General features: G+C 35.7%; 1 protein-coding gene across 5 annotated transcripts in view; it reads left to right on the forward strand.

Annotated features, from left to right (window-relative positions):
• The window catches only part of LOC145675643 (uncharacterized), an 898816-nt gene that overhangs the window by 461138 nt on the left and 410578 nt on the right, over window positions 1-27100 (forward strand). For all 5 annotated transcript variants that reach the window (XM_081746197.1, XM_081746201.1, XM_081746200.1 and 2 more), the window contains exon 3: window positions 21432-21494. In XM_081746197.1, coding sequence (XP_081602323.1) covers window positions 21432-21494 — 63 coding nt within the window. The remainder of the gene's footprint in view (window positions 1-21431; window positions 21495-27100) is intronic.

Here is a 27100-nt window from a genome sequence, read left to right on the forward strand (position 1 = left end):
GCGAAGGGGCGGGTAAAATGTTGTTAAACTTGAATTTCACCTTATTTTTATTCACCTTATTTCACTTTATTTTTGTTCATTATAGTACCAGTCATTTGTATACACAAGTGTTTCAGACAAACCATATCTATTGCAAATAAAAACTGAGGTTCTCATTTGATATTTTACCATTCATTCCCGCTTCACTTACTTACGGACAGAGATCGGAAAGATCATTTTCTATCATTTCCTCTTTTGCATCATGTCAATTATACTTTAATAATCTTTTTCTCCGTTGCATTGTATTCGAGCCGTGGAATGATAAATACCCTCTGTGCTTTCCTATACGAGTTTTATTCTACTCATTTTTCTCCAACTATTTACATATTAGGGGTCTAGTGGTACTGGACGTTTTATCTGACACAGGCTCCATGTCTTGGCGGCCATTTTGAAAACGGTGACCGATGTGAAAAATCTTTTGCTACAACACGTTTTACTTTTTAAATATCTATGGAACGAGGTATTACTCACCCCATGTTTCCATTTAAAATTTTAAAGTTTGGCCCTGGCCCTGGTACCCCATGAAAGGCGGCCCCGGGAGGCACCGCGACAACACCATTCGGTGTGCCCCATGGCATTTCCTATTTGAGTTTTTGTTCGGTTCATTATGTTCAACCGTTTCCGAGATATCCCCGTGGAAAGATTAAAATGGGCCATCCTCTATATATATAGCCGCGGACATAGTATATGATCAAGGGAGGGGCTAAACCATTGTTTGCCGCTTTACCCAGTGTAAAGAAAGTAGGATTGAAGCCCATTTTATCCAGTGCATACCTGAGCGTTAAGGGGGGCTATAGTCCCTATAGCCCTCCCTAGGATCTGCTATATATATTAAAAATGCTGAAATTTTGTACCAAGTTGGGAAATTCTTCTTGATACTAGATAAACACTAGTATCACTAGATAAACAAGCAATGTTGCTAAAGCAAAATAAAGTTGTATTTTCTCAAATTGCGCTACGTAAAGTATTACATATTTAGTTATTTAACAAAACCACAATAGCCCATACATTATTTATGTAGCTTGGAAATCTCTAATAACTCAAATGGCATGGACGGTGCAATGCGCAACTCAACTGTACCTTAGCGTCAAATACTGTGATCACGGTATAATATATTTCGAATGAATGAAGGAACAAAGTTACCAGAAACGGAAAATTTAAATGTTTCTAAAGATTTTACTTCGAAAACGCGCTGACATATCACGTCTCATCATGCAGATGCTTCCAAAAGACTTAAATGCTTATAACGCCATTTACAAAAATGACGCATTTTTATTAAATTTTTATAATGATTATTGCTTTCCTTTGCTTCTATAACATTACAACAGTTTTTGGTGGTTTTAATTACAACAAGTCGCAGTTACATTATTTTAAGCACTGTTGCCCACTTAAATAGATAGCTAAATGTTATTCTAAATATGTGCAAATAACGTAGATAAACTGCAAAATATTTTAAAATTACTCGTAATTTGTTTTATGGTGCAAGAATGCTTTCAAGAGACGATGTTTTTCATAGTATTTGGGCTACTTATAATGTTAATGTTTAAATCTTCATTCCAGCAATACATGTAAATGCAAATTGTAACTGAGATTAAATGTAACTGATGCATTTTCAGTAACACTAGTTGTTCCCCTTAAGCCTTAGGCCTGGTGTACACTTTAGATTAAGATCGTGCTTAATTAAAAGTTCTAATTGCACCCTAATTACATTTCACTTGCTTTAGTTTGACCACCGACCACCTCAAACTCGATCCATACCATATATCTATATGCAATTATTCAAGAACTTACAGTTAGTAATACACAGTGTTCACTTTTGTTTTGTTTTGTTTTAGTTTAACGTCCTACAGTTATGCTAGGGCGGCTACAGGAGACGTGGAGCTAATGATTATAGTGGAATCCCAACCACTTCGGCCGTTCAACTTTACCCCTACCGGAAATCGAACTCGGGACCACGCGAACCGAAACCAAGAGTTCTAGCCGCTAGACCAAATGGGGGTCCTCACATTGTGTTGATTTAGATCATTCAGTCAATGTTGTCAGATCCGATGATTAAAAAGTATTGAGGCTGTACTCCGAAAATAGCGAATTCGAACTATTTGTAGCCCAAATATATAGAAATGAATACTGATGGTGCTATTGAAATAATTTAATATGAGCTGGAAAGTGTGCTGGACGTATTGTAAGAAGAAATTATGATTGACGGACGACAACAATTCTAGACTAGATACCACGAGACAAAAACAGCCTAGGAAACCTCCGCATACAAGAAGGTGTGACAAAATCAAGAGCCACTGGAGGAGTAACCTGGAAAAGAATTGCCCATTAGATAGTTGTGGAGAAGACTTGGAAAGACTTTCATCCAGCAATGGATTGATAATGGTTGATTATGATGATGGTGATATTTTATTATATCTGGACCTCGGAGGTAAACTAAACCAAGTCATAATTTCGTAATTTTACAGAAGCGAAAAACTGGTTCCTCAACTAAGACTAAATATATAACTTTTACTAGGTAATGTAGGGTAAAATTGGATCCAAAATTTAATGAAAATCATAGAGCGAAAAAAGTATTTTTGACTATTCAATCCATCATGTTGCAGCAAAACTACGAAAATTAATACAAAAGAAAACTAGAAAGTTAAGAATCACTTGTTCTGGCGAGTGAGAAAAAATAGATACAAATAACTCGAATTACCTATATGCTTATATAATATGTATATACAGTATTATAAAATTTCAACGTAATAAACTCAAGATTAGTTTTCTCAAATAAAGATTGCATGCACCGTTGAGAGCTCAAGAATAAGATTAATCTATGTTACGGCACTGGATATGTGCTTACGTAATGCATTACGACCTTATGAACTAGTATAAGAACAGAATGCACTTAAAATGAGACGCGAACTATGCGAAACATCAGACTTTGAATCTAACTTGTTTTGTGATCCAACTTGAGACCTCACATAGCAAAGATGAGTGTAGTAGCTCCCACCACAAGGTTCAGGACGTTTCTGTTATAGTCAATTAAACACGGAGATGTGAAGCGGTAATAAAGCATTTCAGCAATTTCAAACAAAATACGTATATTGTAGTAATACTTTACCCTATTTGTCAAGATAATGAACGTTATATTCTGTTTTTAAAATTACAGTCAAAACAGAATGTATTGAATAATGAGAAATTCTAAAGTTTCAATTTCGGTAAGATTAAATACATTCGTGCTGCTATGTGTTGCGTTATCCGTTAGGAGGTATTGAACAATTCTGATTCAAAGGAAGGCAATAAACTACTGTATAGTACTGGAGTTAATTTAATAGAATTTAATTGTATAGGCAGTTCTGAGGCTATATGAGACAAAGTCTATTGCTGAAAGTGAAATATGGGTTCTGTTAGGGTTTTAGGGTGATATACAAACTGATCATTGAACCTGGAATAAAAGCATTAGCACTAGCAAATTAGCTATGAAGAGGTACACCATACCATAATTCTAAGTCAAAATGGAAGGAAAAAATAAGCGGAAACGACAGACTGTACGAGAATAATACTTTCACTATTTTAATTTCACACTATTTATTTCGAGACTTTCGAGACTTTCGAGACGAGACCGAGATTTGGTACTCGAGACCGAGACCGAGATCGAGACAAGCATCTGTCGACCGAGACGAGACCGAGACCGAGACTGTGATTTTTTACTCGAGACGAGACCGAGACCGAGACCGTTATTTATCAACCGAGACGAGACCGAGACTGTACAAAGTCTCGTCTCGTCTCGTCTCGATACCATCCCTACTGATGCAGGGGCGTCATTTAGGGGGGCAGGGAGGGGCATTTGTCCCCCCCTTGAGTTTGAGATGTATATAGATTTTATCAATAGAATAGTAGTAAATCAGTGAAAAACGCAAAATTTTACTTATATCAAGGGGTCTTGCCCCCCCCCATCAAAATCTGAAATGACGCTCCTGAGCTGATGAGGAAATAAATGAAATGGAATTTACTGTAAGTCTTCTCTCACTCATATTTTTTTTTTAAAATTTAGTTAATAATGTATTTTTAAAAATATCAAGTGAAAAAAATTACCATGAACGTGTTTATAAAGGGGAATCACACCCCTTATGTGCCCAGTAGGGGCACTCGGTCGAAGCCTAGCTTTTTAGGCCAGCCATCGCAAGTCAGGTTTTCCTAATCAGCACCAGAAAAATATCAAGATGGTACGTAGCGTAATGGTCCCAATCTGCTTCCTTTCTTTCCTGTTCCTTTCTCTCTCCCCCATTTCCCCGAGCAGCAGGAACGCACGCAAGGGGTGGGTCCTGGGGGTCCGGACCCCCCCGAAATTTCGACTTTTATGTAAATTAAGCCTAATTTTAGGAGCAATTTTAGGAATTTTAATATAAAATACCCTAATATTGAGTTTGGACCCCCTAAAATAAATTCCTGCGTACGCTACTGCCAGGCAGTATGATTTTTGAGGAACGTCACCCCTCATACGTGACGGACTAATATGGCCATAGCTGCCGAAATACCAGAAATCTAATTCCTAGTCCTAATCATAACTATTCCTAGTCCTAATAGTAATGTGCGAAGCATGATAAAACCCTGAGTCAAATGCCTTGGTTCTATATTGCCGCCGTTCAGTCATAGATTTCCCTCACATTGTCGATTAGTAGTTGTTCTCGAGACTTCGATCTGCTGTACACTATATAGGGGTAAATCGTGCTTACTTAAAATTCTTAGTTTTTCACACGTAACAAGTCTATTTACTTATTTTTAATTTGCTCACCAAATACCCTAAATTGCATTGTTTAGTATTAAGAATTAGCGTGATGCAAAGACTGACACTGAGACATTAACGTGTTATTATTGCAATATGAGCGGCAGTGATCATCCAATAAAGAAAAGAGACAAATATGAAAAATAATACCTTAGAGCGAACGAATGGCAAAATTTCATGATTCCAAAGGGAGAATTGAAATATGAGTTTCATGTTACATATTTTTCAGGATATTATTCTTGTTTGCCGTGATATTGGGGTTTATATCAGTAGCGATTTTTTCTTTTTTTTTTCTTTTTTTGCTTAAGGATAGTTTCATGTTCCTTTTTAGTTTAACGTCCCTCGATTATGGAATAAGGCTAAAATAGACAGCAATGATGATGGTAAATGTAATGAAATAAAATCTTTCAGTTTAACGTCCCACGATTATGTTCTTTAGGCTAAGGAAGACGATAAAACAAGTGAACGATGATGGAAGAATCGGTGGAATGAAAATGTGAGAGGAAACGGAATTACCCCGAGAAAACCTACGGACGCGGTGTCACCCACCACAAACGTACTTGGCCGGAGATCAAACCGGGGACCCCACACCAGAGATAAGCGCCCTACGTCTGAGCCACCATGCGTCCCCGCAATGTTGATTGTGAATGAAATGATGGAAGAAGGTAGGAAGAACCACCAGAAATCCCAAGTACACAATATTTGTCCACCACAAAGCCCACATGGCGCAAGCTGGGATCGAACCAATGACCTAACGCACCGAAGATCAGCGCTCTACCACTGAGCCACCGCGGCCTAGTTTAAGTTTTTCATTGATACAATACTATTAATTAAATTGAATATACCGGTACACCTCAAACTTAGGGAGCATTCACCTTGGCCCCAAATGTAAACGTCCCTGGTTTCTGTCTTCGTAAGCGGGCTTGGATGGGGAAACACTTAGAAAGCGAGCCCAGTAGCTCGGACGTAAAGAACTCCTGTCCCGTTAATTTTAGGATCGAAACTCGAAAGTATAAAAAAAGGGAATACGTAGTAAAACGATGATGAATCAAACTTAGCACTTCTGTTAGTTTTTATAACCAAACGTTTTACGTCATTCCTCTGCGATAGTAATTTGATGTGAAGTTTGGTCTGAAAGCAAACTATACAAAGAATAATATCACCATTAGATAACGATGTTGGGTTGGTGTGGTGTATTAAAGCATTTAAGCCGTTTATACGAACAGACGCGTGTTGGCAAACTCCGGTATGTTTGCATAACTCTTCGAATGTGTAATAGAAGTGATTCACCGTCATGTATAACTTTAGTTGTAGAGCACTTAGGAGCTTATGTTTCTTTGCAGTTAAATTTGTCTACAAATGATTGCAGAAGAAGAAAGGAAGAGAAGTTTATGATACAATAAAAACAGCATGATTGAATGCGGGGCTGAAATTTTTATTTCCAAACTCTGCAATTGAAAGATTTTTCAAGCAAGCGTGTTGAGGAAACTACATTTCAGAAACAATACAAAGACAAAGACTTAATAACAAAAATAATTAACAATTTCATGTGTACACCACGTGATGAAGTTTCGTTTGTTTAATTGATTACAAAAAACCGCTTCTCGCTATCTATTACCGTTTTCACCCTATAGTAACCAACGTTAAAACCGGAAGTGGTAGATTTCTGTCACTTGCAGCTTGAATAGAAGGTTAAAGAAGAAGATGATATTTGTTCTTAGAACGCTAAATCAATTTAAAAAAACTGCTTCTCACTACCTCTTATCGTTTTGATCTAGGACGCCTCAATATTAAAACCGGAAGTTGTAGTTGATTTCTATTTCTTTCTGTTTCAGTACAGACTTAAAGCATGGAGATGAAACGTGTTTTTGGAACGCTTAATCGACTCCAAAGAACCTGTTCTCGCTCCTATAATCATTTTTATTCATAATGATCGACGTTGAAACCGGAAATAGTTTATTTCTACCACTTCCTGTGGAATATTACTTCATCAGTGAACTCGATATCTACCTTTCGACCTACTTCCTGGCCAACATTGATGACGATCCATCACGTAGTTGTTGTGATTTTTTTCTTTCTCCCTAACGGATACACAGACAGGGTAAATATATTATTATTATTGATAAACCAAACTCCTTAAAATTACAAATAGTTGAGAGATTTGAAAACTTGAGATTTTATATTTTAAAAAGTATAAAGAAAATACGTTCGATATTAACAGTAATTACGACAGAAGAATGTATTGCTGCTTGTTTATTTCTTAAAGTTTTAGTATTGTCAAGAACATAAAAATCCATTTTAGCAATTTCAGACATGGATTGTTTCATGGTAAAGGAACCGAAAATGTTTTGGCGGAAAGGTAACTGAAATACATTTCGACATATGTTGATTGAGTTCACAAAACTGAAAACCGTAATTTGGTGTGCTTCGGGAAGAGAGCCGAACTAGATTTCGACATAATTGATCTTTCACAAAACTGAAAACGTAATTTGGTATGTTTAGTGTGGTTAAGGGTCGGAAAATAATAGAAATAAAGTGCTTAAAAGAAAAAAAAAATGAAAGGAGCTTGTGAGCAAAAACGAAAAATATTATTTTCTTTTCAGTTCTTTGTTACAGTCCTTATAAAACTAAATTTGAGTATCAAATTTTGTACTACATCATGTTACGTGAGGAATATGTATACAAAACTAGCAGAATGCCCGTTCTTCGCACGGGAAGAATACGTTTCATTTTCCGGCATTGGAAGTGTCACTGTTCGTCTCAGCGACCCCGAAAAACTATGGATTCGCCCCTCCCTCTGCCCTAAGTTGCACCGTCTAAGTAAAGTGATTTTAAAAAAATTCGAGGCCTGAACCTTATCTATGTTGAAAATTTGACTTAGATTGGTCGGATAGTTCAAGAGTTATTAAATCACAAACACGATCACTTTCATTTTTATACATATAGATTTCAAAGCTTTACTTCTAATAGATGTGGAGAGGTAAGCGAATCAGTCAGCAGATCTCAGAAGTTGAATCAAGACCTTTCTCTTTTCATTTAATTCCATTATTATTGGCTAGAACAGCGTTTCCCAACCGGTGTGCCGCGGCACACTGGTGTGCCGCGAATGGGTCGCTGGTGTGCCGCGAGGAAATCGAAACAAATTATTAATTCTATAGGAACCAAATTGCAAGACATAGGGGAAAATGTATATTTGTATTTCACATTACTATGAACCTCTACTATAAAACTACAATTTTAAGTTTCATACTGTGTTACTTTTCTGAACATTTTTAATGCTGGAAAACGTATTTATCATTGTCATGACCATTATTGCTTCTTTATTGTTGCAGACTATTTCGTAACTTGAAATTTTAACATATCATTCACTAAATTCAACAAAGCAAAGATACATACAAATTACCTACATTTGTGTTTTAAAGGTACAGGAGACTTGTTTATTTGTTCGTTATTTATTGATCTTCCTTTTTAGTGAAAGATTGGATACAGTTTTCGAAAGAGAAAGTGGATTTTTAAAAACCCGAGTCCTATATTTCATTGCAATTGTTTCTATTTTAAAATTAGAATGAAAAATAAGCATAATGATTTACCACGGGAGAAAACCAGTGATCGAGCTTTCTTCTCTCTAAGAAGGAGATCAGTAATCACAGAAAAATACCAAGGTATTTTATATTTACAAATAATAATAATAATAATAATAATAATAATAATAATAATAATTATATATATAATATGGGTGTGCCGCGAGAATTCAAATTACACCTGTAGTGTGCCGCAAGTTGAAAAAGGTTGGGAAACGCTGGGCTAGAATATTGCACACGTTACAAGAAGCAGAAAATATTAATTTTTTAAAGTTCATTAAAGGCAATGAACACTGAGGGAAAATCATGGACTTAACAATGATCAAACAAATAAAAAATGATGTTATAAGAATGTGCTTTGCATTTATGGATACAGAAACATATTTATAAAACTTTGAACGCAAACATTGGAAGTCATTTAGATTAGAGTATTATCAGAAACATTGTAAACTTCTTTCTTGTATAATACTGCTTTCACTCACAGAAAAGTTGCTTTTTAAATATAGTGAATGACAACATGCTTACCATTAATAGATCTTAGATCTTACTAAACAATAAGGGGAACAAATATTTTCTCTCTCTCCTATAATAAAGCTTATCCGATTCTACACTAAACAAACCATTAAGAAGAGAAAAACTTTCAGTTGCTTTATTTTAAACATGGCTTTGTTTCAAACAAATCAAATTATTCTCGTTTCATCTTGTATTCTCACATTCTGCATTCTGAAATGTCAGATATTTAAAATAATGTTTTGTTTTCTAATTCTAATTCTTTTTCTTCGTTTTTCTTCTTCTTCTTCTTAATAATAATAATAATAATAATAATAATAATAATAATTCAGTAATGATAAATATTTAATGTCTGTGTTTTTATTTATACGAAAAGGATTATGAAATAGATTTCTGGGCTGTCAGCATCTAAGGCCATTTAGCCCGTCATGTATATGAGGGATGGCGTTCCTCAGCGAGCACACTATCCGATGAAAGGAAAGGAAGACGGAATTGGGGAAGGAAGGAAGCTAGCTGCCTGATACCATTATATTAGGTATCACCTCGGCATTTGCCTGGTGTGAATGAGGGAAGTCCAGGAAAAAGCCTCACTCAGCTGTTACACTTTTTCGACCTAGTGACCCCATCAGGAATCGAAGCCGCGACCGCTCGCACTGAAGGCGAGAATGTTAGTGACTGCACTACGTGGGGCCTCTTATACAAAAAGCGAATGCACAGGCTGCGCATGGTAAATAGATGTAACTTTATTAAAATAAATATCTTAAAAGTTGAGTTGAGTCGATTTTACTTTAGCGTCCCTTTCAGCAGCGAAGCTCTATGAGACGTGGACTTACTGATTAACGTGGAATCCGAACCACATGAGTATTATATTATGTAACGTTTATTCTTGTGTATAAATTCATAATCATAGTCGTTATTCTTTAGATTGTTCTCCCCTCCCGTAAAAATCTATTTTTTTGCAATAATAGACTAGATTCGACTTTGGAATCTTGCGTTTCTTTATTCATGAACATCATAATGTTTTCAGTTTTAGCTTTAACAAAATGAGATTATTTAATAACACCTCTCTCACTAACGCTACATCTGGACAAATTCTTCCCATCGGACAAGAGAATCAGACGATAATTTCTTTGGGATGTTCAGTTGTGGTAGCAGTTTCTTTGATTTTTCAAAGCGCCCTTTCTTTATTTGTGGTGTCGTAAACTGACGTCTTCTAAGAACATAGATCTTTACAGCCACAGTAACACAAATTGAATTCGATATGTTAATTTATCTTGCTATGGAGCGCATTGACTTTCTCAGGATCTTTATTGATGATCTGGATTCTGTGTGTGATATCTGGAATTATGCGAGCTTTGCGTACCTTATGCGTTTTTCCTTGCTGGTATGGTGATATTAATATCACCATTGTAAATCTACTTCCAGTGGAAAAATTATATATAGAATGATGTTATTGAACTCCACAATTTCCTTAGCAGTTCACCCCGTATGTATTCCATAAATTAAGGTTGCTCTAACTTGGATTGTTTCGACATTATCATTGCTATCAGTATTTAACACTTAGGCTATATGTAAAATAAATAAATAATGTTGAATTATAATTCTAGAAACATTTTTCAAAATTAATAGGAAACAATTTAAATAGGGGGATGCAAAACTGTTGTCAGTTTATCGCTCGCATCCTGTATTTTAATAACTTTCTTTTTTAAATCGTATGGTATAAAAAAGAAAGAAAAATATGGTAGCTCCATTTCAGGTGGTTTTAACTAGTGTCTTCGAAGCGCCTAGTATATCCTTCGAGTAATATAACCCTTTGATAACTAACTAACTAACTCTATGGCCTATGGAACCCGGAGGTTCAGTGCCGCGTTCACAAAAGCTCTCCACTGACTTCTATCCTTAGCTAATTGCATCCAGTTTCTACTTTGTATTCCTATCTCTGCGAGATCCATCTTAATATTATCCTCCCATCTTCGCCTAGGTCTTCCTAATGGTCGTTTTCCTATGGGTCTACCAGTCAAGATTTTGAAAGCGTTTCTACTTTCTTCCATTCTAGCTACATGACCTGCCCACCTAAGCCTCCTAGACTTGACGACCCTAACAATGTTGGGTAAACCGTATAAACTATGTAGTTCCTCGTTATGAAGCTTCCGCCATTCCCCATTCTCGTTCCTCTTGGGTCCGAATATTCTTCTCAGGATCCTGTTCTCAAATACTTTCAGTCTATGTTCTTCCCTCAGAGTAAGCGACCATGTTTCGCAACCATACAGAACAACAGGCATGATTATCGTTTTATATATTTTAAGCTTCAAATTCCTCGACAGAATTCGCGACGACAAGAGATTTTGAACCGAATAGTAACACGAATTCCCTGCTTTTAGTCGATATTTAATTTCTTCGTGAATATGATTTTCGTCTGTTAATATTGATCCTAAATATTTGAAAGTATCCACTTTATCAAAAGTATTATTTAATATTTTAACGCCTCCACAATTTGCCGTATTACGGTCCCGACGCACTTCCATGTATTTAGTTTTCTCTGCATTTACTAACCCTTTGATAACAGTTTTATTAAACATTAAATTACCCTTTGATAACAGTTTTATTAAACATTAAATTACCCGTAATTGTCAGATAAAATTATTTTGTAAGATATTTACAGCGTACCCAGCGTATATACCACATTCAGTCCTTCAGCTTAATATACATAATTCATTTTACATACTAAGGACTCATGACTTCCAGGGAGAGTTTGCTCGGAACGTGGGACTAAGAGATCAAGTTGGGTCTGTCTCGGCCATTCCAAAGAGTATTATTTCAGATTTCATTTTTGCTGGGAGAAAAGGGAGGGGAAAGATTTTCCATCGATATGTATGGTTATGCGTTTTTGAATATTGTATTATGTACTAAGTTATGGATTAATGTATAGAACTCAGAACAAGGTAGCTGAGTGATAATGTCCTCACCTCAGAGCATGGGGAGTCCTTGATTCAATCTACGATCACGGGAAGTTGAGGGGCTTTCTGTGGGTTCCCTCTCATATTCTAATCCCACCAATTATACATTCATCAATCATCCGTGTCCTTTAGCCTAATGGACATAACCATGAATCGTAAAACTAGAAATTTCAGTTTATTTATTCAACTCATGGAAAGGACAATTGCCTTTGCGTCCCTAATTGACGTCTAGACCCTGGAATCATTTAGGGCGTTCTGTGACGGTTGATTACTCTTATCACTGTAAACTGTGTTGAAATTGGCCTAATTGATACAGAATTGCTAACAAAGTAGTCACTGTGCACTTTTGCCGATGATTAGTTATGTAATTTCATATTACTCTTGTTAAGTGATTAAGAGCTAGTAGTTAAGAAGGAAGTAATTAAATTGTAATGTATGATATATTCTACAGAAAAAGAATAATAATATAGCAAGATCAGTGCAGTTCAATTATAATTGTTTGTTAGAACGTATTAGTATTACATTAAACGTGTAATTCTTTTAGCGATAGTATTTATCCTACATATCACATTTCTCAGATGTAGCGAAATAAAGACTAAAGAATGTGTTAATTGAATTGTTTTTATTTAACGAAGTTAGAGCTGCATTATGATCTTTGAGTTAATTAGTTGATGTCCTTTAAGTTCCAATGCATCAGTTGCAAGAGAATAGTAATTTCTCGTTGCTTGTTATTGAGATAGTGCCAGAAAGATGATAGGGAAGTTACTGTGTATTTTTTAAGACCAATTAACAACTTTAAAGTAAGAACTATATTAATGACAGCGGGGAAACAAGCTTTCCAGAGGTGGAAGCTTGTATATCAATACATTCTGTCCCCTCATATCTGTTCTGTCTATGAATACAAAATTTGGTACACGTTTTTCTTATCCCCTATAGTATTATTTGAGATCCATTTGGATTTTGTGCTTTTACCCGGGGCCACTCCAGAGGGGTCCAAAGTTGATGGGAGAGATTTCTGGAGGGAATTTTCCCAAGATTCCCCCAATTTTCCCTGTTCATGTACATTATGAGCTCTAATACATAGCACCTCTGGAAAGCTTGTTCCATGCTGAAGAGAATGAACTATAAACCATGACTTTCCAATGAGCAGTATTGATACAATAGCTATTTCACTGCGAGTCTACGATTTTTTTTATTTATTTTTTACTAACAGGGTTAATGGGTCCCAGGGACTTACTTCGTTGTCTATGACACTTAATTTTTTTGTGCATGAACATATCTTTGTTATGTTTATCGAATGGGCTATATTTGATTCGGATGTCCGGATGACACGTTCATGTTCGTTCCTTGTCAGTTGCGTATGAATTAAAACATGTTTCACAAACTATGTACCGGGTCACTCTAGAGTGCCATGGTTGATGTACGATAATGTGGAATGGCGTCGATATTAGAATTTTAATAGAATACCTATACTCTATATGTGACCTGTTCTTTAAAGTTTAACTTACCTTTTAAGTAACGAGACTAGATGAGACGTAGACCTACAGAAGAAGTTCGATTTGGAATTTGATCCACTCTAGTGCTTTGAAATTTCAATACCCTCTCAATTGGAACGCAACCTGGAACCTTGTGCATCAAAGATGTACGCATTTGACACTAGACCGGCAATTATTGGAATATGGAAAAGAAATATTCGAATAGTCTTATATTCAAATAACAACAGAAAAAAAAAGTTCGAATTATTTTGTCAACACTAATACGCAGTGCTTTCAATCTTTGGGTTTTGTAAGCGTTCGAATATTTTCTTTTTTGCCTTAGCTTATGTGAGTGACATGACATAGAATCAGTTTATCATAGCTAAAACCAGATCCATGCAAGTACTTACCATAACTAGGGAATAACATATAATGAAAAAGTAAATATTAATGTCGGATGATACAAGAATAAAAGACATACGGTAAAACTTACTATATAAGTCAGTTATGATTATTATGACTAGCCTACAGACTGCAAAATGACCTACAACATTAAGTAAATAATATACATGTTTTTCTGTTTTGTTTGTTCCATGCAGGAAACTGGAAACAGTAATGTGCTATTGGCACAAAATAAATTCATCAAAATAATTAACTGTTAAATACCGTTTGACGTTTCTGAAGCGTGCACTTTTTACGTCAGGCTTTCTAACGTTCTAATGAACATGCGGCGAAGCAGCGTAACATTAAGAACTGAAAAAAAAAAAAATATATTACAGAAATTTCCGTATTCTCTTGACATTATGCGTGTGTATGCATTTATTGCAGTTGGTTGGAATTTATTAACGATTATTTACAATTAGGTTGTCACGAGTTAGATCAGTACATCTCTGGGTCTTGGTTATCTTTATGAAATGAGAGACCACATTTTTAAATGGTCTACTATAATGGGAATGTCGTTTTGCAGTTTGCCTGCATGAATTATTCTTAATTGATTCTCTGAAGCATGCAAATTAGTGAGTATATACGTATTACCAAAATCGTCAAGTACTATGAAACTAGCGCTTGATCTGAGGTGAATACTGCATAACACAAAAGAGCTAGTCGAGTGGATCATTACACAAGATTCAGTGTCGGTTGTGTAGTCGAGCGCAGAGAAGCAATTTTGCAATTGGGGCTTACATGACGTAGGCTCAGTATCTTCTTTCGGGGCTTTCGCTCACTAATCTCAATGAGGACCATGCTAGTTCAGGCCTGCATACTTTCAGACTCGGGTTCATTATCCCCAATGAATCTTGCGCTTATTAACCTAATTAAGCTCGCGTTCGGCCTCGCCGTCCGTTTTATGGTTTGTGCTCAAGCTTGAGGCTGATTGAGCCCGAGAGCTGAGCTAGCGATTTTAGGCATCTGCAACTAGAGCGGGTTTAAGCGGTGAAGACCAATTTATGAAATCTGTAAATAAAGTCAGGAGACTTTTCTGAAACTCAATTTGTTTGTAACATATATACACTCACTGTGTCGCTATCAAAAGAGTTCTTTTGGGAAGCCATGCAGCATGAAAACGTTTCCGGCATTCGTAACAATGCTGGAACTGACTAAACGGCATGGCCTCTCAGCTGGTTGGTTACAACCTCTTTGATGTTTTCTATCACCAAAAGTAATGACCTTTGAGAGCTGTAGAAGCTCAAGTAAGACGAATACGGAGGCTGACGAACGATAGGGAAGCTAGATGATTGAAATGTCTCGTCCCAAGCGAGCAACCCGTTTTCACAGACGTTCAGTAACTTCACAATAAAAATGTCTGTTGATCGTTTGCCCTTGAGGTACGAATTCTTCATGGACAATGCCTTTATTGTCAAGAGACCAAATGAACATGGTTTCGATTCTTGACTTGCTCATTCACACTTTTTCAGACGTGGTGAGCTGAGAGTTTGCCACTCTTCGTTTTGGCGTTTGGTTTTAGGGTCGTAGTAACAAGTCCAAGTCTCGTCACCTGCGATGACATTCTTCAAAAAATCTGAATCATTTTCAACCCGCTCCAAATGATCCGGTAAAATTCTCTGTTATGCTTTTGTGAAGGAGTGAGATTTTTCGGTACCAATTTCGCACCTTTCCCACATTCCCAGTTCGTTGGTCAAAATCTGATGGACAGTCGTATGGTTCCAGTACGGTTCATGTGATATTATTCTGACAGCTAACCAACGGTCAGTTCACACAAGGTCTAAAATTCGTTCACAACACATGCATCATTTCTGGACTTAGTGGCTTTCAAGACCGCAGTTCATGTTTCACTGATTTCCAGCTTTCGGAAAGTGTCGAACTATTTTACACTTGGGATCGCGACAAAACAGCATCCCGTGGGCTTGTTTGATTTTTTATAGTCTAAGTCACTTTATACCCAAGTTCGAAACAGAACTTGATGACACACTGTTTCTCGTAACTTTGTTCCTTTATTTACTTGATGTGGCACAACAACTCATCTTCACAACACGATTTTTCTTATTTCACCTGTTCACACGACGGGCTTGTCCCTGAGTCTGCATGGAGACAAGGTGCGCAGTATTGCCAATTCTTGTTCTGACTCGTCTCATTACTTTATTTGCAGACCTCGTATAATGCAATTGATTGCCAGGACAAAATAAGATCCGTAATTAGAGGGCGGTTAAATAATAATAAAAAAAAAAACAATTAGATAAGTAAAAGTAAACTACGACGATGTCAATTTGAAAACATATTAATACGTTCCAAGGATACGTTTAATCTCCATCCTTAACTCTGTACTGATACGGAATCAATTACAACTTCCAATTTCAATATTGACCGTCATAGATCAAAACGATGACAAATAATGAGAACCAGTATTTTGGAATCGATTTAGCTTTCTAACAACCTATACCATCTTCTTCTTTAATCCTCTATTCAAACCGGATCTATTACCACTTCCGGTTTCAATATTGAAAAAATATCACACCATACAAACCAAACTCCTTCGTGTGGTGTACAAGTTACAGTGCTACTTGTTTATATAAAGGAAGAACATGGAGAAATACCATGATGATATTTTTTGTATGTCCTCTGTGAATCTTGCCATGTGTTGCATCTACTGTTAACGACGATGGTTGTGCAACACATCACCGCCCCTTTTCGTTTCTTTCAACTTAATGTAAAATTCATTCCGCCTGACATTTGTAAATTCTGCTTTCGTCATACAGTCTGTGTCTCAACAGCCAGTCGTGACGTAAGTGGTAAATAGTCCGCAACTGCCGACACGGTTGGTGTTCTTTAAGCATTTGACCAAACTGTTCAGTTGAAAAGTGATCATTAAACCTAATACTCTGAATTATAAATGGCTCATTGTTCTTGCTATTTCTGTTAACATTGAAAGTGAGCCATCGTAGAAGCAATGGGAGAAGAAATGCCTCTTTGATGAAGGACGGGAGAATCAAAATTCAGTGTGTTGCACTCCAAACCGGATGCGACTATACATAAACCCTTCTTTAACATATAATAAAGAAGAGCGCATTTAAGGAATAATTAGACAGACGTATTTCGAAATGCCTCGTCTTCAGTAGGATTCTTTATCGATTATTTTTCCATCTCTTTTCCTGTACAGTACACGTTGTCCGAGGGGTGTTACCATTGAGATAAGTAATATAAGTGTTAATGGAGCACCCAAGCTGGGTTTCGGAACTTACCCTCTCTATTAAACAAAATATTATGGAAGAAAAATAAATATTTGCTATATACAGATACTACCGTCAGTTATCCGGTATACTGGGTTAAAAGAAGAAAAAACAGTAATATGTACCGTTAGTTATAGTCACTTTTTACTATTAACCCATTGCTGCCCCTTGGCAACTTAAGTTGCCATGGCAATTTTTCGTCATAGCGCAAAAAACTCATGGATTGACATTGCTAGTTGTAATCGTAAAGTAACTTTGGGGTCTGTTTCGTTATAGAATTGTTACATTTTCTTTGTATAATATATTGATGCGGGATTAGCACTGTTTTTTGGGTACAATGTGTTTTAAAGAGAAAGACTCAACTGGATTGATTTGAAAGACTCCAGAAGGAAAGATTGAGGGTCTGTAAAGGAAGGATTGATTTGATTTTAATAGTTATGATTTTCCAGTGTATTTTCTCCTTGAAAATTGTAACTTTTCAAAATGTTCCCTTTTTCTTGAATATGTTGCCTGTTGGAAACTTAAGTTGCCGGGCTAAAAAAACAAGAAAAAACTAAATATTTTTCAAAAATATTTTAATATATATTTTAGAGTACTAGTAAGACCAAATAGGCGAAAAAAACTTTTCAAAATATAAGTGGGAAATTCTGGGCACTAATGGGTTAATGAAGCTTTTTCTAATATCGTTCATTATCAATCATATTTATATATCTCCCACTTCCCCCAAGTTGCGGGGCTGAATTTGGATTTAAACGGCATCAGAAGTGTCACTATTCATCTCAGCAACCCCGAAAACTATAGATTCTACACTAATATCGGTCACTTTCGATCATTTTTACATATCTCCCATTCCTCCTTCCCCAAGTTCCACCGTCAAAGTGAAATGATTAATATATATATATATATATATATATATATATATATATATATATATATATATATATATATATATATATATATATATATATATATATAAATCCCAGGCTCGAACCTCATCTACAGGTTGAAAATGTGATTGATAGAGATCGGTTGGGTGGTTCAAGAGTTATTAAGTCCATAAACATGTTACTTTCATTTTTATATTTGTAGATAGATATAGATACAAAGGTAACGCTTGTCCTAAAGAATATGAAATTGAGTCATTCAATGACTCTGCGTATGCTACTTGGGAGCTGTGTGCGTACGGCATAAAGAGACTGCCGCTTAAGCAGTCAGGGATTTAAAATGCAATATAGATAGGGCTACAATATTATTGGGATTAACGAAAAAGTGATCAATGTCGATAGATATCATTAGGCTTGAGAAAGTGATAGGGACGAGTGTTCTCGGGAGACTCAAGAAAAATGATTTTTTTTTTTTAAATCTAAAATTTGATACTACTGAAGTGTACCCACATCAAGCTTTTCATTAGGACAGTAACAAGGCGACAGTACACAGTGACGAATCTAGAAGGTAAGAACTCGGAGGGAGAGGGGTAGCCAGAACCCAGACTATGATAGGTATATCAAGAGTTTACTACAAACTTTCAAAAATATATCAATAATAGCTTTAATTATTTTTGTCATTCAAAAAACTGGGGGAGGCTATGCCACCCCGGCTTCGGACTAGATTCGCCACTGACAGTACACAGTATATATAGTAGATGAGATATAGCGCCAAAATTATGATTAACTATCAAACTTTTTAATTTAATAATTGTTTAACTGTAATATTCTGCAAAGATGTGACGTGTAAAAGATGTCATCGTGGTGAACAAAATGTGAGATGTCTGAAGGGCAAATTTGTCATGCGTAGTTTGTTTTCGAGAAAAAAAAAACGAATCTTATGATATTAAAAAGTACTTCATTCGTTGTCAGTCTGATGGAGTTAGTAGTTCTATTCTGACAATAAATGATAGAAGAAATATTTATTTATGTATTGTGGATGAAAAATAAGCACTGCTAAGTAACGGATTGTGTTTACTGGTCTTTATAGTTTCTCGTAACAGTCACGCACATAATTAAGCGCGTGGGCTTAATATCGTGGCATAATTCTGACTTAGAACTAAATGATTCAGTGACCTTTGTAATGATACGTATTGGGATATTGAAATGAAGAAAAAAAAAAAAGGCGAAACCTAAGCAATCAGTCAGTTATGTTATTTATTTACATAGGCTTCAGTGGTACCGCGATGATTCATTAATAAATTATCACCTTGTTAAGGTGTTGTTTTCCGTATCGCTATTGAAACGTTTTTGTTGAATATTATGACGTGTCCCCTTTTCCTATTCAGTTCCGTAATTGAACTCCGTTTTCTGAATTGCATGCGATGAAAGCATTAGGTGACTGGCTTTGTAAATATTTCTTTCCCCATTTTGCACTTCCTCGTATGTTTCTATTGTCTTCATTATACAGCTGCTTTTAGGTATAATAAATCTTGATCATGATGCGAATGACACTAATGTACAAAATGATTTAATGCACAAAATTCTTCATTATTCTTACCTGAAGTGTTATTTTGAACGGTAGTGTCACTTAAGGATTATTAAAAGGTGTCTCATAAATACTAAAGACGAATAGTGTCGTGACTTATTTTCTTCGGGCAGGTTTATTTGTATGTTGTTAAGTGCATTAACCGCACTAGAATACCGCTTCTCGCGAAATTAATGAAGTCAAGCAGTGCTGGCTCTGGCCGGTTGGTTGATTTGGAGTTTTGCGCTATATGAGACGTGGGCTTACTTGAACTACATGAGCTCCCACCGAGGTTCGAACCTGGGTCTCCCGCGCCAAAGGCGCATCCGCTAACCATGTAGCAAGAGGAAATATCACCATTTTAATTACATCTAAATTTTTCTTTGTTCCCTTCCTATTTCTGACACTTCTTCGGTCATTTCGGTTCGACTCAGCTCATTCTCTGTGTTCTTCTCCACGCCGACATTTAGAAATCCTCCATTCTTTGCATCGCTTATGCAAGATTATAGTATTTCACAGCATAGTTTAAAATGAAATAAATACGAGTTTATAGTGAAGATCAGGGTTAAGGAATAGCTCTTTGTATCCAAGCATTCCACTGAGGTGACAATGTTGTTTCTCTGTCACGTATAGTTTTTCTGCATCCAAGTGCAACAGAACAATACAATTGAATAGCTTAGACGTGTATAAGAAGATGAATCCTAAAGGTTTATCCCGCCTGCTAATTTTATGCAAGTTTTTAAAAAATCTGTACGGTATAGTATTCATTGTTTTTGAGTACGTAGTAGTATTTCTTCTGATATATGCCCTGCAATTTTATTCGTAGTAGTACCTAATAAAATATAGACTTGGAGTACGTGGAAATATACATGGCAAAAAAAGAACTATTTGTGTGTGTGTGTAAAAGAGAAAGAGATTGGTATTTGCCACGAAAAGTACTCTTATAAAGCCATTCTCAGCTCTTAAATTACATGTAGTAATATGTGCAGGCCTCGCATATTTTTAGACTAAAAGGCCGGAACATACATGAAAATTTACAGTACGTATATTCATAGGTTTGCACTTGCTTCTTTTTTGTTGTTACTATATTCTAAAATGCCAAAATCCGAACATGCTTCCAGCAGAATTAACTCGTTACATAAATATTAACTTTCCACACAAAAGTCAAATTTGATTTTAAAACACTATAACAAATATGTTGAAATGTAAGGGGGAAAAAAAGGTTACTTACACAGCAACATGTTGACTTCGCCTATTTATATTTTTCAGTAGATCCAATGTTTTGTGACAATTCCTTCTTTACATATAAATATCGAAACATATATCTACATGTGAAATGTCTGGAATTGAGTTGGCAATGCACTTGAGCTTAGAAAATACGGACAAATCACAGTGTTTCGGAAAATGTATGCGGATGGAAATTTTTACTGTGAAAATGCGGACATGTAAATTATTTTTAAATTTACGAGATAAGACAATAAAAGCTTATTTCTCATCTGGTTTCGTCTCGTGGGCAATACTATAGGAAATAAGTACCTCTGTAAGGCCGCAAACTCTAAGGTTCTGCCTAAGGATTTGAGAATAGGCACGAGAATAAAATAGGGTTATTTGTTATAAGTTTAACGTCCGTTTTCATAAATCTATATTTATCTATCTATTTATATCTTATATATATATATATATATATATATATATATATATATATATATATATATATATATATATATATATATATATATATATATATATATATCTTTGGTGCTGAAAGAGACATGACATTTATTGTAGAGTAAGAAACAGAGAAAATTCACGCTGGAAGTCAAACCGAGCCGAGCTCTTCCAAAATGAAAAGGATTATATATTATATAAGTGGATAAGTCTTGTTATTTAACAAAGAAACTTTCGAGATTGCTTTTAAAAATAACCTACTTGTATTTATTTATTTATTTATTTTGTTTTTCCAGGGCGTGGCTCTTCCAAAAATCAACAAACAGAAACAAAAAATGGCGAATTAAAACAAGGCAGTGGTAAGTACTCAGTAGTAAAAATTGTTTAAGAGTTTCAGTGTAGATAATAGTTTGATCTATGACAGTGTTGGTCTATGGACCAAAAAAAAAAAAATACAAGGCTCATCAAAAACTCATTGAGTTTGTCATACTTGGGTTGGAGTTTTAGTGTGGTTTCTCAAGAAAAGTGGTTGTTAATGATGTTCCTAAAGGATTACAGAAGTGTCTTGACAACACTGGTGCGTATGTTGGAATTATAGCTAAGAGGATCATTTCTAATGTCTTTTCGTTTCCTGTCTAATGTCGCAGTTCCAGTACACAAGCGGAACATACTTTACAATTTTCAACTTCAGGATTATCAGTACGCAAGCGGTCACACACAAATAAACAATAAACATTTTAAGTCTTTCTTAACTTTTAACTGTAGACAGATCCGTAAGGGTAGCAAGTACATGGAATAATTGAGACTATTTAGCTAGCTCAGTTTATTTGTAAAATCAAGTTTAAAAGAGGTACAAGTTATAGTTTGAAGTCCGTCGGTAAATGTAGAAGTACAAACGCCGAGAAAGGAGATTCACCGAAGACTTCCCTCGTATAACACTAAAAGCGTCTACTAAGATACATCAATTTTTGGAGACACCGAACATTCATGGTAAATGAAAAAAAAAAAAAAAAAAAGGTAAATTTATGCAACTTACGTCAGATCTTGTTACTATTTTGTAGTTTGGTCACTAATATTAAGTTTCCATTTACACTCTTTTGTGCACCTGACAATACAGCTGCATGCGCACATAAAATCTTACACGGACTTTTTGTTTGAAAATTGCAATTATGTTCACATTTATCTAAGCAAATTATGTAAGGTAAGGTTAAAATTCAGATGAAGTAGTTTCGGTATGAAGTAATCTAACGTAAGTTAAATGTAAAGTTAAATTAAACTTCCTGAATTAACCTCACTCACGGTAGGCTATGGTCGACTAGGTCCTTCGGAACCCATCGCCAGTATTTCAGGCATTTTAGACCAGTGTTTGACACCTTTTAAATCAAGTACGAGGATATGTTCAAAATTTCCAGCCTGACACTCAAATATCACGTCACTTATAATAAACTGTGTATGGCATATAGTGTCATCTATGGAAGAACTACGGTATCAGTTTCAACGGTCTAGCTACGTCAGTTCATTGAAGGGGGTAGTTTCAACCAGTCACTCTCCTTTGAGCTCGGATATTGCATGACGTACACTCATGTCCAAAATTATTGTTGCATGTCTATAAATATGTTGTTGTAGGAATATAATTTGATAATGAATTCGCGCGGTACTTCTTATAATGTTAATATCTGTATAATCGGCAAAGACACGTATGTGGCAAATTTCATGTCAAAAGAGCAGTAAATAAAAACAATAAAACGAAAATAAAACTTTCTTGTTCATTTAGCAACATTTTGTTTTACTCATTCTAATTTTCGTATATACAATTCTTTTCCTGTGAAATTTACCACAAATATAAATTTCCCGATTGTACACATAGTATCAGTATTAAAAGTACCCTGCAAAATCATTATTAGATTATATTCTTACAAGAAGACAGTTATAGATATGCGACAATCATTTTGGACATGAGTGTACCTTCGTTCCACAGGGATATTGTTACCAAAGTTGCAGTGAAAGACTCTTGAGTTTAAGGCAATTTACCACCCAACTTACATCTCAGATTTAGCACTGCAGCCTTGACAAGTGACAACAACCGAGTGGATTGGAGGTATGTCATGCAGCATGGAAATTCAATGCTCAAATGATTCAAATGACTGCATCCAAAGAACTGACGCAGCTAGATAGTTCAAACTGTTACATTACTTGTTCCATAGATGGCACTATATGCCGTGAATGGCTTACTATCAGTGGCACGATATTACAGTTTACTGGAAACTTTTGGAAATACCCTCGTAGATCTTTCAACTTTTCCGCTAAATTGACTCAACACAGAAAGTTCTGTGATAACTTCCCAGGGAAGACACATTGATTAATCATTGGGTTACGCGGGAGATGTTTCAAATTCGTTACTTTGACATTGTAAACTATGTCTGTATTCCCTAACTCAACAGTAACACGTATTTACTCAATACTCTCGCAAGCCGTCAATTTAGAAAGTTCTCAGGGTCTACAGTTACTTGTTGAATTTATCACATTCCTGGGTGGCTCAGTGGTAGAGCGTTCTCCTCTGGTGCGTGGGGTCCCGGGTTCGATCCCAGCCCCGCCAAGTGAACTTTTGTGGTGGACAAACACCGTGTGCGTGGGTTTTCTCGGGATCTCCCATTTCCACCCAGTCTCCTTTAGCCTGACCGGCATAATTGTGGGACATAAAACTCAAAGATCTCATTTATTTTTTTTTCTCACAATCTCCTCGGTATCGAAATGTTTTCAATTGCTATAATGCAGACTGAAACTCTTGAACCAGTTTTAATCCGCAAAATGAAAATTATTATGTATTTTTTTAAATAATGTATTGCACTATTATTTTTACAAAAGTTTTTGTATGAAGTGACCGTAATTCCGTATACTTTATGGGTATCACGTGTAAATGAAACGAAGAATGAATTCAAAACAGGCATAATGCATTTCATGTATGCTAATATGACAGAATATTCACTCGGCTGTAGCAGAACCATTCATTCAGACTTGCAAAGTTAGTGTATATATGTAGGCCAGGCAAATGTTTTTCACGTGTTGTGTTTATGTATAGATTAATCTATACATAATGTATCATGATGTGTTTGCGTACACACATCCGTTATCTTGTACTGAACGCACATAACACACTTATTCGTTTTCTTTTGTCCTTTCTTTTTTCTTTAATAATGCAAATAAATATTCTCCTGCCATACTGATAATATTAGAAGTGAAAATAGATAGAACACAGGCTGAATGTTAAAATTTTATTTATAAAACAAAAGAAAGAATGAAAACTAGATTAGCCTATGAGTAACGCTAATATGCAAACGTCAAGACATTTACGAGTTACAGATTGCATAAACATCTAGGCGAAAATAATTATACAGGGTGTGCCAAAAGTAGATATACACCCCTGCATTGATCAAGTATAATGTTCTAGTGTATGGATTTATTTGCTTCTGCTGTTTCGAGCTTAAGGTATAAGTAAAAAGACGTTAAGAACAAATAATAAAGACACTAGGTCAACCTGTTTGATAACAATAAGAAATGATATGATATACAATGAGTGATCAGTACGGGACTGTATGCCTACTTTTGGGCCACCCTGTATATTCTTAATCTTTATTATAAACACCAGGCGCTTCAGTATACCAGTCATGGTAGTTCCTAAAAGTTCACAATTTGGCTAATAGTTGTCACTAGCTGTGTTGGCTCCTATCTCATGCCGTGAAATGTCACTAGCGTGCAGGTAATTTGCAGGTGATCCGAAGGCTTGAAGACAATAACTAATAATAATTATGGAGCATTATATACAACTGTATTCTTGGAGTTCACACTTTCCATTTTCATCTTAAGATATGGTGCTAATTACCAATACGACCAGGACTGTCTCTTGTGTAGTGCCAAATGGGTCGGCCGCTCAAGGTCTCGTGCCTTAGTAGAAGAGGAAAAGTAGCAAGTTGACTATTTCTAATTAATTCTCGGGATCCAAAAGTGTTTCGACATAATAAACCATCATTTTGTAAGACACTTTTACAATTGTATACTATTAATATTACGAAATGCTCTCAAAGTGGGAATTTATTTCGACCACGAGACGCGATTTTAGGCAGTCTTATCTCGAAAAAAATTTCTCCAAAGTGGTTTGATCGTCTCGAAAATTGTATTTATTGGGAAACCTCTTTCTTACCTCGTATCTTATCAAGAAAATCTTGTCTCGTCTCGTCTCATGGGCAACTCTTGACGCAAAGTAATTTATTCACGCTGGATATGGAATTCTCACCTACATCGTTGGCTCTGCAATTTACACTTGCCACAGGCCCTACAAATAGACGGGACAGCCTTGAATACAACCAAAACAATGATGATGAGTGCAATGTAATGGGTGGAGGTCTGCTCGGATACAAAATATACGAACATCCGCATTTGCACCATCTCCATTCAAATCCACACCCGCATCCTCAAATAATGAGATAACAGATGTACTGTATATGCATCTTATTATTTTTTTTAAGCTTACTTAATTTATTATCAATTGAACTAACGATGTTGATTAGTTAATTACTAACTTTACAAGAGCTGAAAACACAAAAGCCAGAAACCTGACAAAGACAATGGCAAATTTTTGAGGTTACAAATTTTTCAAAACTACGCTGCCCTCTTCGTCTCGCTCAGATCTGGTAAACATATTTGCTTGAATTCCGCTGCACTCCCTGATGAAAATTGGAAAATTAGGATTGTTGTTCTTCAAGTCAACATAGTGATTTCTCAAAGAATTTCCACCTGTGTACATCGTATTTCCCTAGAAGTTATCTAGGAAATCGTGGGCTTCCCTCAGTTTCTGCATGTTCGCGTCGAGATCTTTCTCTTTTCCAAAAAAGTTAAGATTGTTGATGTTCATAAAACTTTGCTAAAGCTTTCCAGTTTTAAAGAACATCCATTGGGGCACCTTTTCTTTGTTCTTCGGTTTCTTTTGGTAGAAAAAATCATCAGTCTTTCCCTACTAATTCACGAGGTATTGATATATTGCGTGGTATGTTCTTCGTCTTATTTGTTCTAGAGCAATTGTAATTTCAAAAATAATTTCTAAAATACTTATTGTTGATACCTATCCTGTAGATCTGTAAATCCTATATATGATATCGACTAAATTCAACTTAACATTAAATATAACCCCTTCAGAATGTAAGTTAATGCACTTACTAAAATGCAATAAACTTCAGCGAGCACAAATCACGAAATGAACAAAAACAAAACACACTGTTGGTTAAGATCCCCTTGATATTTCTAACATGTAAGAAGAAAACTGCCAGGTGCATAATGCGCTCAAATAATTTCAGACGACTAAAATTGCATTATTTTTGCCTCATGAAAAAAGTTATAAGCGCCTTTGTTCCGTACACAAAGATGGAAAGAAGATAAAAGATCATTGACAGATAAGAATGAGCCAGAAACACAGCCCCCCCCCCCAAAATGTTGGCACAGGATGGTACTAATTACAGTTTAGTGCAAGGAGTCAGTAATTAAAACACCTCTCTAATGATCATAAAAATGTGTCTTTTCACAAGAATCCGTAATTTTATCCGTCATCCGCAAAGAAAGTAAAAATACAGTATATCCGCAGAAAGCTATATCTTGTGGATACCCGCAGATATCGACATCCGCATAGACCTCTAGTTATGGGAATATACTCTGTATTGGATCTTTTATCGTATGGACGGTTTCAGGCTTTCAGTGTCCAGTTCTTATAAACCAGAAACAGTTGAAGATAAAGAGTTGAAACAAAACTTGAGTTAGGGAAATCCATAGGATTGAATGGAGCATACATTTTGTCCCACTGAGCTCCCTACCATGAACACTGGGAGATTACTCGAAAATTTTAAATAACAAGGTATGCTATTTAATATGTCATTTAAAATATCACAAATAAACAACTTTTGTAGGAATTTTTTTTGTG

This window comes from Thermobia domestica, chromosome 18, assembly GCF_964235325.1.
Source record: "Thermobia domestica chromosome 18, izTheDome1.hap1.1, whole genome shotgun sequence".
Classification (NCBI taxonomy): domain Eukaryota; kingdom Metazoa; phylum Arthropoda; class Insecta; order Zygentoma; family Lepismatidae; genus Thermobia; species Thermobia domestica.